Raw genomic sequence first — 18,433 nt, 5'->3', positions numbered from 1 at the left:
AGTAATTCCCTTGAGTTGAGTGCAATAGCGTTTATGTTATCCGCTTTATAAACTCAGGGATTAAATATAGTGGGGTTTTGGAATGAGTATATTAGGGGTGGGATAGGGGGATGAACCTGGGATGGAGGTTAACGTTTTCCAGAATATTGATTTGACATAGTGCTGAATAATAGACTGCTTAAATTACGTTATCACTAGGAGAATGTGTTCTGACTCCATTTGCAATTCAAAATAGTAACAGTAATAAAAAACCCCACTGTCTAATTTTACAGCTAATCCCTATGTTTGTGCTCCTTTATTTTTTTTTCTTGAATACTTTCCTTATTGCTATTGGCAGCTCTCAGATGCCAGTTGGAAGGAAATAACTGACTTTGTTTTACAAGTGACACTGTGCAGTGTCTTGTCTTCAGATAAGTGACTCCTTCAGTGCTGGCAGAGCTATCAGTTTGTTGGCATACCCATCAAGAACAGTCTTCCCTCCAAAAGCTTTGCTCTTAAATAGGGTGGTTAAAAGACTTGTTCTTAGGTAAGCGAGTAGGAGCCTTGCTTTGAACAGTCATCCAGAGCTCCCTCTGACCAGCCAGGTGTAAATGCCATGGGTACCTCTCAAAGTGCCTGGCCTTGCTGGATGGTGAAGTTGAATGAGTTGTTTGCCTGTACCTTGTTGGCTGCACGGGTTTCTGTGCCACACTGCCTCAGGGCATCACCTCGCTCTGGACCTGAGGCCTTTGAATTTCTTCCTTCATTCCCCTCACCGACTGGAGATCTGAGAAATTTGATGTTGTTAGGTTTTGATCATGCAAGATCACAGCAGTTCAGGTTTTGATCGTGCAAGGTCACAGCAGTTCTTCTGAGCAGATCTAGAGTTTCGACCTACAATATAATATATATGCCTAATGCTGTAAGTAAGTGCTTTGTGGCGTGTTGCTGAAGTTCTGACTTGTTGGACTATCCTTTTCTACTGTCATATTTTTAAAGCAAAGAAGGTGCAGAGGGGATCAGAAGACATAAGGAAAAATGCATTCTTTTGGGGGGAAAAATATTGGAAGAGTTGTTGGCTTTTTTATCCTTTTTTTTTCTTTTTTTTTTTTTTTACTTTATTTGAACTGATTTTTATACTTATGAAGTTCTACCTTATTGCAAAAAAGAAGCCCCAGGGAGCTTGAGCACAACTGTTAATTAAAAAAAAAAAGATCAGAAAGTCTAATGTGCCATGAAAAAAACACTTCAGGGTACAGAAAATATCTAACCTGATGTTCCCACTCAGTGTTCAGCATAGTCCAGTCTACTGGTGGAATGTTTTCATCATCCACGTGTTGCTATCACTTTAGCTTGTTAATGTCTGTTGTACAGTGGAATAAGGTGGAGGCAGCAATGGCGTGCTGGATTGACTGTGGTAATGAAAAACATGTCCTGAACACTTCTTTTAAAGCATCACTGTTGTGTTGTGTTTGGCTGCCAGCAAGTGTGCTCATCGGAGTCAGGTAATGTGTAAATGACATCAACTCCTTCAGTGTTTTCCCCTGAAGGGAACAGCCAGGCCTTTCAGGCAGTCCCAGCTGCGACACCCCTGGCTGCACATTGGCTCCAGTAAAACGCCATTTGGACGAGGTTGGCGGACTGCAGTCAGGATCATGGTGTAAGTTAGGTAGGAATGATAATCTTCCTCGCTCCAAAAAGTGCAAGTGCAATTGAGTTGGCTTGTTAAGCCAAAATCCATTGCCATCTGTGCTGATTCACAGTGGGAGCTGACGTGAAATATCAAGGAGGGATTAGTGTGTGCAGCGTGCTGTTGTTAAAAGCTGTGGTTAAGTGCTTGTGCCACTTGGTCAGACCACGACGTGAAATTGCGGTGAGTGTTGAGTTGCTAATGTCTCCTCAGGTTACTTGACTTGGGTTTGCGTGCAAGCAGAGCAAGGTGGCTGATTGGCAGACTCGCTTCACAGCCAGGGATTTTAGAGCATTGCTGAAGAATAGGCCTGAAATACCACCCCTTCCAGTGCCTCGCTAACAGGAGCAGCTACACGGGGCCTTACTGAGGAGGGAGAACTGTTCTGGAGTTAAATTGATGTTTTAAAAATATTTTGCTGCTTTTTTCTTTCATGTAGATTCCCATGTTCTGGTGAACTAACCAGGCTCTCCTGGGCAAAGAGAAGTTCAAGTGTTTTGTTGAGCTTCCCACTCAGGAGTCTCATGTTGCTATGCAGGAGTTCGTGAATGGAGGAGGTTTTTTTTTTTTTGAAAAAAATATTGCAGCCTCTGCATTTCTCTATGTCAGACTCGAGCCTTTTCAAGTTCTCAGTATTACTGGGAAGAAGTGTTCTCCCATGCTCTTGTCTCACACAAGTGTCTTTCTGGCCCACTTCTTCTCACATCAGGGATCTGGCTTGCTCAGGAGTCCCTTGTAGCCCATATTCGCTGCCAGTATCGTGACCCAGTCCTGGCAGAAGAACTTTGCTGGAACGGTTTGCCCATTGCGTGCTGCGGAAGAGCCACATAGTGCCTGTTTTGGTGGTGGCAGGCATGCCTGAAGGCCAGCATGGCAAGAAATGCATATTTATCCCAAATTTCGAAAATGAGAAGCGGCTATCAACTTAGGGAGTGCAAAAGCAAGTGAAAACCAGGGTGAAAAGATTAAACTGAGGTCCTTGCCTGATTCTCTACTACAAGTTTCACAGAGGTGTGGGAACTGTTGAATTTTGGTCCTTTCTCTAGACTTCAGACACCAGATCTTTGCCCCTGTTGCAGGTTAGCTGCAGATGAAGGCAAAAAAATCAAACCATGCTTAGGTAACCAGATCAAAACAGTGTAGGGGATTATGGTGTGAAGGATCTGCTCCTAAAGCTTTTTCTTATGCTGGAGTCTTTGAGGAGGGAAGCATGCATTTGTGCTAGTGCATTATCATTGAATATCTGAACTCCTTCTCCCTGTTGCTGGCTCCCAAATACTTTGTTATTGCCAATTCACTGACCTCTCCTATGCTGATTGCACAAGACCAGGTTGAAGGTCTGTCATTTCATCACCTGGGAAACTAGAAAATAACTGGAATAAATCCCATTAAAGTATTTATAGATAGAGGTTGAGTCATGGAGGGTTGGAGTAGATAAAGATATATTTAGCGCAAACAGAAAGCTTTTCTAAAATAAAAAAAAAAGTGATGTCAGAATTCTGTCAACGTTGGTAATTTCTACTTGTAAAAAGTAGCATTCAAAGTTTCATAGGGGGAAAGAAAAGAAGCTATCTGTGGGGTGAAGAGAGGGGGGTGGTATTAGGTAGCAAGACTTGATGCAGTTGAGGTAGGTGGACAGAGTTGTAGGGAATCCACAGCTCTCCTGCTATACTGGCTGTTCAGTTTCTGGGAGGGTGAAGGTTCAAGAGGAAGTGTGGCAAAGCTCAGTTCTCAGTAACCAGTGTGACCCTCTGGGCAGTGCAGCCATGTGTCGGGGTCTCCAGTCCTCCGTAGTGTGCTGCCTGTATCCCAGGGGCTGTCTACGTTGTTAAATACCTGGTTCTCAAGGGAGTACTGCTGTGGTGGGCAATGTGATATGTGCCTGGCCAGGTCTGAACTCCTCAAGAGTCAGAAGAATGTGCATGCTGTGGTCTGTTACAACTGTTTTAACCTGGAAGTCCGTGCGTCCTTTTGTACTGAGGCTACATCCTCGTATAGTAAACTGCCGGTGGGAAATAGTGTCCCCTTGCATTATTATACCAGTGGGGAAGTTTTCTATCGCATGATAAGGTTTGTTCAAGCACTGTCTTCCTGCTGTAGTTTTTGCTGGCTGAAAAGGTCGCTGCCTGCTTCCCACAAGTGCCTGCAGATCTGCCAGGTGAGCGGCTTGCGTTTCCTCTGTGACTGCCTTGGATCGTCATGAGCAAGGTTAGTGGTAAACAGCATGAGTAATGGGGTCATTGCCAGGTTGGTTTGTTGTTGCTGAACTGGGCATGGGCAACTAAGGGGCAGGACTTGAATAGGGGTGATAATGGGGGTCAGTCTTCCCCTTTCCCCCCTTCCTTAAGCAGCCACGGCCAGTGCTGGTTGGGGATGCGTGATCAAAATACTCACAATAGATATCTCTGCTCTGATATACAGACCTTGAGAAAATAAACTCAGCTATCCCAAAACACGTATGTTGGCTCTACCATGGTGCTTATTTCAGAATGGATACTTTTCTGTATTTGAAATTATACGCATGCAAGGTGTTTGAAAAGACAGGCTTAGAAACCAGCAGGATCCCTTGCAACACCCTGTCACTGGCTCTTTTTCTTCTTAATCTGGGAAATACAAAATCTGCTTTTATAAAGATCCTTTCTGTGCTAGCAAATGTGTATGTCACCCATCAGTTTGCTCCCTCCTGTTCTAGTGCTGGGAAAGATTTCTTAGAAGATAGAATGGAATAAATCATTCGAATGATTGTGTTTTACAGTGCCTGCCTAGCCAGATGAGTAGTTCTCTGAGCACTGGGGTTGAACATGCCTACTCTCCTAAAAATTTGTGTCCAGTGGTTGTGAGTCTCAGCTGAAACTTTTCCCATGGTTGAGGAATTTGCTGGGATTCTTCCCTCTCTCTGGGATCGCATACGCCAGCCTCGCCTTCTGCAAGGATAATTATAGAATCGCCTCCCTGCCTCTTTTCACAAAACTTGTAAGAACTTGCAAGAATTTGCTTTCTTCGGACCTTTGTCAAACCTTGGTGTAATGACTGTGGGCCAAGACAAAAACTCTGGGATCAGCACACAGACATAGACATACACACACAGATACTGTGGTCGTCATATATAAGCCCCGTTTCCCTAAGAAGCAAAGCAAAGGGGATGGCCAGTGGGAACCACATTGTGGGCTGTGTGTGGGACAAGGAGTCGCTGCCAGCGTCCTGAGAAACAGGGATCTTGCACGTGCAAGGCAGGGAGTAGGAAGAGTACAGCAGCTTCTCTTTCCCTGCCTGTTTGGGCTTCCTTGCCTGTGTGCCACTAACGCTATAGGGGATGCTCGATGGCTTGTTTTTTCTTTTTTTTGTGAGTCTAACTTGGCACTCACACTTAATCTTTGTGGAGTTCAGCGCAGTGGACACTTGGAGAGGCTACCTTACAAGTAGTAAGGGAGGGGAGGGATTTGTCCTATTTAACCACAAGAAGTTTTCAGAAATAAGAGAAATACAGTAATATTTCTAGTAACCATGAGAGAAATATGGTAACTGCAAGCATAAAGGCTTGGGATTTTAATTGACTAAGGCTATTCAGAGGTATGATTTCCACTCTGGTGGTAATGCATTCAGTGAAAATAACGAGCAGTTACATGTAACACTTCCCATGTGTGGGAGAAGCATAGTTCAGTCTTGCATAATCAGCATGTGAAAAATAACTAGATGTAGAGACATGTACAATAAATAAGCAGAAAAGCCACACGTGGGCTTATTGATGTTCTACCATGTCAGTGAGATTTGCATACTGTTCCTGGCTTTGCAGTTGACTTGGTGTGTGATTTGAAGAAAATCATCTTGCTGTTCTGTGCTCTGGCATACCTGTTTGCATTAGAGATTATGGCTGTCCTCTGAAATCTCACTCTACTTGTATAGAAGTTTTTTTCTCATAAGCTTTGTAGATTTTATTTCATTATAAATACAGAAGGTGCTGAGAAAAGGGCTGTAATTTGTAGTTTAAGCTGTAGTTTGGGCATCCTGGGGTTTATGAGATTCTCAATCTCAGCCTTAAACCCAAAATGAAGTACTAAGGATTTAATGTTTAACATTTTAACTGGTGGTATAGATGAGTTGGAGCACCAAACGAGCTTTTCAGCTATAGAGGTAAACCTGAGAAAGAAGAAGAGTCAGGAGTGGAAGTGCAATGGCATTTCCCAGAAACAGACTGACTTCCAGCACAATGGCCCGTGTCGTGCTGTTAAGAAACAGCATCTCAGGGTCTGAAACAGAGCTGGAGTTTACAGGAGGGCCTTAGATGACGTTCACCTTGAGCATTGGGTCTGCTTTCATGGATGATATTCAGCTGTATGGCAGTTCCAGGAAGAGAGGTTTATGGGTATGGTAATAAATACTTTGCTATTTACTGACAGACTCATCTCCTTTTGTGCAAATGGACTTTAAAGGGGGCCCATATAATCATGTTAGCAACTGCTCTAGCTGAGAGCAAGTAATAGTGTTCCTTCCCACATCTTCAGCTGCTCAAAAGTTCTTCTGAGAAATTCTACTTCTGAGGCTAAAATTTCCCTACATGTACCAGCATTTATTTATTTTTGGCTGTTCTGAGAATAGAAGGTTTCAGCCACACTTCAATAATGAGAGAAGAATGAAATGAGATTTTCTTTGTCCCCAGAAATGTTGGTTTTAAACATCCTTTCAGCTGAGTGGATGAAATTGGAAAATCGGGATGTGACGGTGGTGCTCCAGAATTCTCTGGGGGGCTTTGGGCTTGACTTCATGGTTTCATGCAGTTTTTTGTGGCTGATATGGAGCCTGTGAAGCAGACTTTTCCAGTTCATTATTTCTGAGGCACACGACTAAGGAAAGATTTACTACAGAAGCATCTGCAACTAATTTAGCAGAGGAGCCCAATGAAGTGTATTGCTGCAGATTGCTACAGAGACCTGGCATGGTTGGTGGCGAGGCCAGGGAGGGTCTTTTGCATGGCTGTCAAAATCAGAAGGTACCACCATCTCTTGTGCTCTTGCTGAACTGAAGTAGAGGCAGCGCTTTTCTAAAGAGTTGTCCTGTGGTCCGAAATGGGAGATAATTTCTCAACAGCAAGGTGTTGTTTCTCTTTCCCATTTTCCTTGACCCCCAGGAAGTTCTTTGATCAAGGAAAGATAATTAGTGGAGCAGAGTATTTTGCCAACCACACTTAATGCTGGGGTGACAGCTGAGCCCCCAGCACTTTTTTCAAGTACCTCAGGGTCCGAGTAGGCAACTAAAAAAGGTTGTCTAATAAAAGTCTTATCCAAACTAGTAAGAAGAGAATGCAGCTGATGCCTGAAAAGAAGCATAAGGGTTGTTTTTTGTTTTAATTTTATTCTTAAGCTCTTTCCAAGAAAAGATCTGGCCACGGTTGCTGCTCTGACCTTTATTCTTATCTCATTCCTTCCCTTCTGCTGGCTCATGTTTGAGTGGTGGGATATGACCCTTCTTGCATTACCCCTGTCTCATTTCACAGTTCTCAGTTCCTCATATGTCTCTCTCTTTCCTTCTTTAATTTTTGTCATGTTGTTTAAAAAAAACACCAAAATTATTTGATGGCACCACATGGGCAGAAAAATGTCTGGAGCATCACATCATTCAGTCTACACAATGCCTGGATCTAAGCCATTCTTTGAGTTCATTGCTTACATGACCTCTAAATATTTATTTTTGAATTGGGTTTACAAATTGCTATGATTGATTAAAAGATGCCTGTAAAATGTGTATTCTTTTAAACACATGCTGAATGGCGGTTGGTTTTAACAAAACAAAACAACAAAAAAGCAAGTAACTTGTTTAATTTTACATGAAGTAACGGATCTATCCAAAACTAAATGTTGTTTTATTCTTTAAATCTCGTGACCGGTGTCTGAACAGCCAATACATATTCAGGATGACAATAACCTTGGAAGCAACTCTGAACTCTTTTATCAACATTTCTAACATGAGAGATGTGACCGTAATTTTCTTTCAACAGCCCAATTTTGGGGGTTTTATTTTGTTTTGGTTTTTAATGTACTCCCCTTATGCTTTTGCTTGGGCAAATACTGTGTCTAATGTAATTAAAATCAAACCCTCTCTATTAGTGTATATTTAAATTGCTTTCTGTCCTGTATAAACAGGCAGATCTTGGCTCCAACTCTCTACGTTAGTATGTGAGACATCAGACTCTTAAGACCACTAGTTAATTGGAAATCAGGTAATGGAGGAAACTAATTGTCATTGCCTTTTGATGAAGGCTTAATGAATGTATCTTAATAGAAATACACAGATGACTCTAAGGGTCAAACCCAGATACGAGTGTGGGAAAGCCTATAGGCTATAGCTAATTTGATGAGATATACATGCTTATCTAGTCTTCCTTTGCTACAATGATAAACAGTCAAACACCCTCATACATACTTGCCAGGTAAATATATATCAATAGGTTTGCCTTGTGGAATTTGAGTATGGATATGTAATATGTTTCAGCCTCCTACTTGGAAATCTTTATTTTTTCAAGTACTTTATACTCAGGATTAAGCCTGGGACTTCATGTTACAAAACTATGAGCCTACTCCAAGAGCCCTGTCAAACAGCTCTGAGGCAGTCACAGATTTAAGACAGTTTTTATTTGCCATGCCTGAAGCTATGTGGTAAATATGACAATGTAAAAAGCACAATACTTGAGGAGGTAAATGGCTTAATCTACTAATCTTGCTTTCTAAATAGTATCTGAGAGAACAGATGAATCGCTTTGCCAAAAATAAGCTTTAGAAAATAAAAGGAACAATGTCATCTTGTTTTGATGGTGGAAGTGGGTGAGGGTAATACTATTCAGCCATAGTGTTTCATTATAATTACCCCAAAAAAAATAAAAGATCTTGGGAGCATGTTATTACACTAACATGCTCAAAATTCACCTTTCATCGGAGAGCCCAACTGTGTAAAATGAGCTGGATCTTTGAAGTTAATATTCACTTGCCACACGGTGCCTCCCCACACAAAGGCAATAACATCTGTATTATGGGGCATTTCTATTGCTTTAATCACCACCTACTGCACTCTTAGTGGTAGTCAGTCATTAACTCTAGAGATTAATGACAGAAATCCAGATTTATTAGTGCTGTAAACCTGTGGGGAAATAGTAAGTAGAATTAGTGTATTTTCCATAATAACAAATAATACGGTTTTATTAGACCTGCGCATGGTGTGTTGATTTCTACAGTAAAAATGACTGCATGGGAGCCATTAAGGTTGCTTGAATGATCTTTCATCAGCTTGGCTGTAACATTTCAAATTGTAGAACACTTTCCCACTTGCTAGCAAAGTTTTGGTCCCTGATTTAGGGGATCAAAAACTGTTGAAATAATTTTACCCCAGAGTGAAAGGCTTCTATTTAAAAATAGCACTTCCTCACATGTAATGTTGCCACAGTAGAGACCCCTGTTTTTCTCAAGAGGATGGGATATGCAAGATACGTGTGTCTTGATGTCACTGTTCATAAACCAGCTCACTGCTGGACTGCATCCTGAAATGCAAAACTGGTCCAATAAACAAGTTTCTTGTGCAAAATTAGCTACAGTGCTTAGTATTCTCTGGTTTTTAAGGGCTTAATCTACCTGTTGAGCCATGTATTTGTATTGCACCTGTCTATACCATGTCTACACAATCATTAAAATATCTTTGAGATTCTTAGAGGCTTTGAATAGTCATCTGTAAGTCAGTAAAGATCCATTTCTTCGTGGGTTTTGTGTAATTTGCCATCCAGTTGATTGTGACCACTTTGAAGAAGGGCTGATGAATACGAGATTTATCCAGTACCCCTTACGGACCATTTCTTAAGTTCAAGGTAAAAAGTTCTTCCTCAACTTGGTTGCCTTTCAGTAGAAATGAACTTTTTTATTTACAACACTACCAACTATGTGGTGTCTGTTGGTTGTAATGCTCCAAGGCCAAGGAAGAAAAAGGACCATAGAGATTGCTGAGCCTTAGAACCAAGGCCATGAAGGACTTATAAGAGGTAAAAGCTAAGGAATTGTTGAGTACAGTAATTATTTACAGTGTCCATTCCTGTGCTTTGGGAGGTGTGCTGCCGTATCTTCCACTGGCTGCGTAATCTGGCCATCTCCTTCTGTTGGTCTGATAAAGACAGTCTTACAGTAACCCATCCCAAAAAAAACAAATGGATGGGCTGTTGGGGCCAGGTCCTTGTCTGAGAGGAAGTAGCACAGTTATCTTAGAAGCAGAGGATACAAAAAGGAGTCTTGCACCTAGGTATGCAGAGAGAGTGAGTGGGGTATGAATCCCAGGCAGTTGCTGTGATAGTGCGTAGGGAAAAGAAGAGGGGAAGGATTTTGAATCCTGCAAAGTTTTAAGAAAGATTTGCTCTTGATACATGCACACATTCTCTCCATTTACTCAGGCTGAGCTGGAGACAGCTGGTATTCTTCCAGACACTGAGGAAGCTGGGCGTCAGCACTGTCTGCTTCAGATAAGATTAATAATGTATAGCTTCATGGTGAATGGAGCTTAATCTGTTGGGATGCCATGGCAAGCAGTCCTAGTGAGGAGGAGCAGCTGCCTATTTTGGGCCTCCTGAGAGGAATGAGATGAACCATCTGAGCCAGATTCAGATTGACTCCTGTTTGGTTCTGCAGGCAAGTTGCTCACACATTGTAGTCGACTGTGTTGAATGCAGCAGTCAGATCTATGGACTTCTGATCGTGTCCAACTCTAGCTCTGTACGCTTTAAAACTCTCTTTGAAAAATGACCCCGTAATTCAACACAGGAATACAGCAGAAAGAACTTTTATTTCCTACTTGTGTAGCAGAGTACAAGGGTACTGTGAGCTTCCTGAAGTACATGCTAACAGAAGTCTTGACTCACGAACGAGAACAGTGGCTGTTTTTTGAATGAAAATCCTCTGCAGCCACTTCTGCTTCCCATTTTGAATTTGGAGGTTAAAAGAAGAATTGTTTGATCTCTTGAATGCTTTCTGTGTTGAACACGGATTGGAGACTTTTGACCTACCTCTCTTGCACTGCCCTACCAAGGCTGGTCAGTGCAATGAAGCCATGATCTTCATCTTCCTCAAATGGTGGAGACAAAAATGATTCTCTTCCACAAAATTTCTGCCAATCTTAAGTGGTGTTGAAATAGGCCAGAAACTGTCTAAGCCTATCCAAAAATGCCTTGCTTTGTCTGAGCTGTGTTTCCCCCCCCAGCGCCCTGTATTTTTGTCTGTATTTTACTTGCTCTTAAAAGCAATCAGAATGGCTGAATGGATTTTTCCAGTGACCCTGTGGGAGGCAGCTGCTGCATGTGTAGTCAGCTTGAAGACTCTTGTGCATGTAGTTTCTCCCTCATCCCTGCAAGGTTTACTTGGTAGGCATGCTTGTGATTCGGTTGTTTCAAATGCACAGTCTCCACTCCCAACACGTGCATGAGCAATTTAAGCAGAAGGGGATGTACAGATTCTATAGTTTTTGAAAAAAAAACAAACCAAAGCCAGTAGAACTAATGCTGGCACTAAGGCAGCATTTTCTTTGTCACTTTCCTCTTTGGGATAGGAGTTCTCATGATAGATATAGTTTGGAGTTATGAGCATCTTTATTACTATTATACATGTTCATAAAGCACTGGTGCTGTGTACTGGCACTGTACTGGTGCACTGGTACTCTTACTGGTGCAAGACTAAAGACAGAAGAATTCTCTGCCTGGAAGAAGCTGCTCTTCCCCATTTTCAGAAATAATGCTGGCTCCCTCCCTCCTGGGCTAGTAGCTAGAGGTGGGTGACTTTTAACACAGCCATGGGTTTACCTGCAACACATTTTCTTGGGGCAAACCTCCTGCCAAGGTATGTTTCCTGGGGCTCTAAGCTTAAGGGGAGCTGAGAAAACCTGAATTCTGTCAAGATCACCTAGGCCAGAGGGCAGCACGCTTCAGCTCCCCACCTTCCTTTAATTTATCTTCACTTTCTTAGTGACTGCTGTGTAGAAAAATCCTGGGACATTAGTTGCTCTTGATATTGCTGAGGAGCTCAGTTAGCAGCCAGAGTATTGTTCAGAGCCATGGAGTGATGAGGCTTTGTAGGCTCAAGCCCTTTTGGGCTCCCTTCAGGGATCCTGGCTAGGATCTGCCCAAGCTTGCAGTTCTGAAGCGGCTTTTAGGGTCAGCCCCAGGTAAAGCACACCACATTATTTACCTTTGCTCATCCTTGGATGCAGTTAAAAGACAAGGCATGAGCGAAGAATAGAAAATTAGGAGGGGAATTCTAGATCACTGGAGGCTGCAGCATGTGAGTGCTGGTGCTTTCACATGCTCCTGGTGGGGGGTTCCCACTCCTGGTGCTTAACCTGAGGCAGGGAGAGCAGCAGCAGCCGTTCTTTTCTTCTGGTTTGAATGCGGTGTAAGTGGCAGTGTACCCAGCGGGTGTTAAATACATCACTCGAGCTCTTCTGAAACCTGAACTAAGTACTGGGTTGGTTGCTCAGTGCCGGGGGGGGGGGTGTCAAAAAAAGCTTCAGGCTTACAACTCTGTGCAGAAACTGCCTCTGCAAATCAAAAACTCAGGTTTTGTGCCTTGGTCAGTGACAATAATTTGATGCTTTTTCCTCTTTGAGTTTTTCAGTCCAAACTCTCTAAGCATTGGTTTCACAAAAAATTACTGCTAGGCATGAATGACTGGTTTCCAGCCTGGAATAATTTTACATGCTCCTGAGAATGCTGTTGCCTTTACCTAATTCTGTGATTATTTACCGTAGCAAATTATTCCTGTAATATTTGTGGTAATGACAACTGTAAAATAGAGTACCTGTAGTACTGTTAGGTTAGCAGAAACTAAAGGAAAATAGTGATTGCTGAACTGGATGCCTTGCTAAGATGGGAGCTTAGGTTGTACCTTTCCCATTGTCGAAGGAAATCCATTATCATTCTCTTAAATCACATTTGCTTCATTGCTTCTACACAGAAGTGAGCTACCTTTTTTAATCCTACACAGAACAGTTTCACCCTGGAAAACTAATCTAATTGGTATTTTATTTTATTTTATTTTATTTTATTTTAGGTTGGGTTTTGGCAGCTTTATGGATACACTGGGGTAAGGCACCATATGAAGTTACTTACTCTTTCTTGCTCCCAGCCTTTTCTTTTCTTTTATGTAGGGGAAAAGTCATAATTCTGGTGCCTATCTTCTCAAAAGATTTAGGTAATGAAAGTGGACAGCTGGCAGACGTGGGCTGCATTTAGCCTAGTGGTGTAGCAATGAGGGGCTCGGTACCCCTTAGTAGGGGTAGGTGCTGCTGGGAGCAAGGATGTTTCTACAACTGTATGACAGGCAGTGCCTTCAGACAGCAGGAGTCACCCACCCCCTCTACTGTGCCTCCACGCAGGGACCAAGGAACAGCTCCATGACCTCCCAGACATCGAGCAGGTGGTGCAGTGGCTCCCCCCGTCGAGGAGGAAAGAGGGTTGGGTTTTGTAGAAAACGAAGCATTTTCGACACGATCGACATGGAGAATTGTACTGGCTTGGAGCTAGAGCTCCATGTCTGTTGTCCTTGTCCCCTTTCCTGCTACCACTGCCACTAGCTTCAGCGGTGTGCCCTGCCCTTCTCTTGGGTTTAGTCCTCTCTGCTTGATGGCTGTCCTAGGTTTTTCCCCTGGTCCTTTCATAGTGTCTGGACCTTTTTCTGGTTTTTACATCCCTACTGGAGGAAGATTTGGTATCTACTGCTGCTGCTGGATAGGGGCAGTGTACAGCCACCTCTGCAGGTCACATTTAACTGATGTTGGGGACTGCAGTGTCTCAGTAGTAACCGGCAGAGTCCTGGGGGTTTAACGTTCTCGTTTCCATACAGTAGCAAAACACTGGTGAATTCAGGATGCAGAGAAGAATGCAAAGAAAATTTATGTGCTTTGTGAATTTAAAGATATAAATTACACCATCTGTGCTGGGTCTTATGATGTGTTAGCTCAAAACTTGCTTATTTTGGGATCTGGTTCTTTGTTTGCCACATAATTCTGCACATGTTTCGTCAGGCCTTAAGCATGGCTCGCTTAGGTCTGGATTATACAGATAACATAGACACTGCACTGCGTGTTGAACCCTGAACATCCTGCTTTTCTCTTGTCATTGACAACTTACGTGTTTAACTTACAGCGGATGATATCTAATATTATTATGCTGGCTCACTGCTGAGCTTTTTAAACAAATGCTGCTGTGGCTTGTCTTTATTATAATAGAGACCTATTTTAAATTAAAGTGCTTTATTGATATGAAAAAAACTTGTTTTGTAATTAGGAAATTTGCTGTCCTTTAAATTAATACAAGTATTGAAGAGGTATTTGGTTTCTGAGTCTATTTTTGGCATTCCATAGCCACATCATTTTAGTGATTTATAGTTGAAATGCCTATTGAAAGCCCCCATAATAAAAATAAAAAAGAAATTAGATTACTTCTGAGACTTAAAAGAACTGTTGAAGAATTTATTAGAACAATGTTAAAATATGCCCTAAAACAAGTCGTGTTAGTCTGCAGGTTGAAATGGGATACCTGGGAATTCAGAGTGCTGTACTACTCTGATTAATTAAAATGTAGTCAGCTGAAACCTCCACTATAATCAAAATTGTTCCCCAGGGTTTTACCTTCATTACAGTTCTGGTGCAGCCTTCCAGTCCTGACCATTGCCGAGCTAAGTAATTAGGTCAGTTTAAAAAAATAAACAAAAGGATAAAATTACCATGACAGTACGTAGGGTTTTGGGTTTTTTTATTGCTATGCTGGGCTCTGTTTGATAGTATTAATTGTATATGGCCATTATTTCTGCTGCCAAAGACAGACAGTGAGAGACAAAGTATCTCTGATTTGAGGGCGATGGTGTTTTCCATATTGTAAGACTTGGATTATTTTACAGTTCCTGTTTTCTGTAACTTTGACTAAGACGCCGATCTCCCCTCAGCAGATGTGCTGCCTATCTCATCTCTGTTGTGCTGTGGGTAGTGTACTGCTACAGTGGGGTTTCCTTATCAGCAGTTCTGCAGTAAATCAAGCAGGAGGAGACTACGTTTCCCAACAGGGTCTCGAATGAAGAATTCACAGTGTGTGAATTCGTACGGGATACCAGAGGACATCTGCCTTATGAGGCTGTCTTCAGAGCTGAGACTTCAAGGCCTAGATAAAGCACTGCTTCTGTCTCTCGCATACCATCTATATTCTGACCCCAGCTTTACATAGTCTGTCATCAGTTTGTCCTTGAGCTGGATGCGGTAGTGAAACCCTTTGGATAGGGCTAGCCCTTATCATTCTCTTGTTTCATGTCAGGACACTCTCCCAGAAGCTGCTGAATAGCAAAGACATGACAAAGAAGCCTGTGATTGTGGCTGTCAGTACTGAGACTGGAGAATTGTAACTCCAAGTTAAAAGGGAGCCCACTGAGCTGTGTCTCTCTGACAGAGTGAGCCCCAAGTTTGTTTTTCATCTTAATGATCTGAATGCAACTGGTTTGGATTCTCAGAAAGATTTCTAAAAACACTAATGTTTTTTCAAGGGGTAAGGAAAGGGTCTTCATGTCCTTTCTGTCTGAATATAATAAACAACTATTATTTTATTCTACTATAGCACTTTCTTCAAGAATCCCATAGCACTTTAGTTATGTTGTTTAGGCTCTAAAACACCCCATTAAGGGAAATTTCTGCATCTTGTTTTTTGCAGTAAGATAAACTGAGATGGAAGAAGTGCTAGTGATTTGCTAAAGGCTAAGCAATCCCTTTCAGATGTAGAAATGTATACTCCCAAGCTCTTTAATATAACAAAGCATAAAGATGCACCTGACTTCCATCCTAATAAATCCTCTAGGATTCCCTCCTCTGACCATGTGTAGTGGGTATGTACACAAAGTGCAAAGAAAACAGCATATCAACTCATGTATGTAGTACATCCTCAACAATGTTAAAGTATGAAACTGCTCAGTACATACCGTAGCTTTGCACTTTTAATAAAAACGTCTTCAATGTTAACAGCTCTTTTTAAGTGACATGTCACAGGAAAGGACAGTAGAGAAGAAGCAAGCTGTGCCTTCTCTAGTGGTCACTCCATACCCTGCATTGCTTGATGAAACATGGCATTTCTTCCTTTTGTTTCACTGGCGAGGAGCAAACTTGGTGGGGAACCCACCTTGCACACTTGTGATAGGGCAGAAGAAGAGTCTAAAATGGAGGACGATCTGTGCTCTGAAAGAGATTAGTGAGATTCTTTGCCCACGTAAGGGGACAATCTCTCGGAAGACTCAAGAAACCTATAATTAGACTACATGTTGTCCAGCTCAGACAGCTGGAGGTTGGATGAAAGTTGGTGTGAAGGGGAGCGAATGCTCTGTTTTTCCCCCTTCAGGAGTCTCAAGTTTCCTGTTGCAAAGGAGTTGAGAGGTCACACAGTTTCAATCTCTTAGTGTCTACTTACCTATATCAAGAAACTCCATCGCAACCTGAGCTGTCTCACCTTCTAAGTGGGCTGGTGCTGGTCAGCGGGTGAATGTACAGTGAGGAACGTGCAGCCCGTTGGCTTGGTTGCGCGAGACAAACTGCACAGCAACAGCATGTGCTCAAGCACACGAGTCCTGGTGCATCATCTCTACCCTTCCTTTTCCTTGTATACTGACAAGCTTGTCCTGTACTGCCCCACTTTCTTCCCAAGCGGGATTTCCTTGCCTTCCCACTCTTTTAGGCAGGTATTGTGCGAGTAGACAAACAATAGTACACATCAAGTTGTATTGGATGACATCTCTAACCATTATGTTAGCAGAATAAACCATAGTAACAGGAAGAATGGCTGCCACTCATTTTCTATTTAAATTGAGCGTTCTTAAAGACAGACAAGAGTTGATGTAAAATGCCTATTTTTCACTGTATTTTGCACATGACTTTTAAATTGTCTCTTTAGGGAGAGTATCTAAAACATTTGTCATTCATTTGGGGATTATTTTACATTCTTTTCATCCTTTGCTCTTATATTCTTCTGCAGTATTATTAGTGGTTAAGAAAATTGCATGAGTACTGTGCTAAATACAACCGTGTTGTAAATACTGGGGTTTTTTAATGTTATTTACGTGCTAGAGATTTGGACACTGTTCCCCTGTTCAAGTGAATGCCTGAGGAACAGATTGGTGTACTAAATAGCTGGTTATGAGTGAAAAATGGAAAAGTTCACATCCAAGGTTTTATTTTAACAGGACTATGTTTAGTCCAAGTTTCTTTTTATGTAAAATTGTAATTTACAGTTTTGCAGCAGTGCATATGCACTTTTACTCTCTGATGTTTGAGACAAAAGAATTCAGTGTTTTTGGATTACTTTCTGTGGCGTTTTAGCCCCAGTAGTGATCATTGTGAATTTGCTACGATTGAAAGAATTTCGGCTTACGTAATGGAGGATAAGAAATTTGTGTTAGTTTTGTATAATCCCAGTTTTAACTCTTTTTCCCTGCATGACTATGCCACATTGTATAGGTGGGATCTTCGTTGGGAATTGTTTTAAAGTTAGCCACCTTCATCTTCAAATGAAATGTGCTGATACAGTTAGCCTTGCATATAATCCTTTTCCTTAGCAGATGTCACAGAGCAGCAGAAAGCCGTGCATACACCATTCATAGAGAAACCGCTTCAGCAAAACACAGCCATTGCTGTGCTGGTGCTTTCCCAGGCTCCCAGCTCCTGCTGAGCTCCCCTGAGAGAGCAAAGGTCTTTCTGTGAGCATGCTGGGTACCTCCATCACTGCCGTAAGAAACGTGCGCCCCACTGGAGCACTGTGTTTTCAGCTTACTTCTGTAGCTGTCACTGATCTTGGAGTTGACAACAGCTCTATGAAAGTGAGAAAACAAGCCGTGCAGGCGGCCAGCTGTATGTCCTCAATTTTTAAATACTTCTGAAAGCATATTTTCAAGTATAGATAACCACCGCTGCTCTGGGTATATACATGCTGTCTCATACCCCTGCACACTGTTTTATAACATTCCAGGTAAACTGCTTTCAGTTGTTTAGTTTCATTCTCATAATTTTTAGGCAAAGCTGTCATAGTTCTCTCTTTCATCTAGCCAAACTGAAAGTCCATATAAAATAAATGCATTTTTCAAAGGAGATGCTTCGTCTTAGCCTAAAGTACTGTTTTGCTTTTAATGGATAGAGAGTGGGTCTCCACCCCCTGCAACTTTGTCATTTGTCTGGACACAACTGTGTACATACGTATGTGCATTTGTATGAATGCGAGAGAGAGATGCAGATGTGACCGGGGGAAAGCAGGCTCCATCCGTTATGTCCTCAGTTGCACTGATGGTCAATGTCTGAGGTCAGGTGTGGCTGTTCCTTCTGCCTCCCCTTCCCCTGCACTGAGAAGACCCCAGGTTCTTGGTTTTATGCGGAGGCTGTGCACAGCAAACCTTATCTCACGTGAACGGATTGTGTACCAATCCTGAATAATCACTGAACTAAGGGCTGAGACCCATAAAACTGTACTGATTGGGACCACAAAGATGTCTGGGCAAGAAACAAGGCACGGAGTGTAGCAGACAGTGGTCTGCCTGCAGTTTTCACCAGTTTGGAGCTGGCAATTGCAGCTGCAAAGCAGTTTGGTAGTTCATTGTAGTGCAAAGCAGGCCTGTAGAGTACCCAGATCTTCAAGTGAATTTTTTTTCTGTGCCTTGTTCTGCTTAGATGTGAGCATGAAGCTTTATTGTGCTTTGGGTAAACAAGAGTGAATTTGCCATGGTTAAAAGTAAT

The 18,433-nt window shown here is 42.2% G+C and overlaps 2 protein-coding genes across 9 annotated transcripts in view; one reads left to right on the top strand and one right to left on the bottom strand.

Moving 5' to 3' along the window:
* Window positions 1-18,433, top strand: part of CMSS1 (cms1 ribosomal small subunit homolog) — a 244,933-nt gene that overhangs the window by 190,471 nt on the left and 36,029 nt on the right. For 2 of the 7 annotated variants that reach the window (XM_041124879.1, XM_041124880.1), the window contains exon 3: window positions 12,733-12,765. The exons of the other annotated variants lie outside the window; for them this stretch is intronic. In XM_041124879.1, the coding sequence (XP_040980813.1) occupies window positions 12,733-12,765 (33 nt within the window). The remainder of the gene's footprint in view (window positions 1-12,732; window positions 12,766-18,433) is intronic. 7 annotated transcript variants of the gene reach the window in all.
* LOC115343724 (filamin A-interacting protein 1-like) overlaps window positions 1-18,433 on the bottom strand; it is a 140,385-nt gene that overhangs the window by 117,949 nt on the left and 4,003 nt on the right. The window lies entirely within an intron of this gene.

Source organism: Aquila chrysaetos, chromosome 7, assembly GCF_900496995.4.
Source record: "Aquila chrysaetos chrysaetos chromosome 7, bAquChr1.4, whole genome shotgun sequence".
Lineage (NCBI taxonomy): Eukaryota > Metazoa > Chordata > Aves > Accipitriformes > Accipitridae > Aquila > Aquila chrysaetos.
This window is presented reverse-complemented; position numbering and strand designations above follow the sequence as displayed.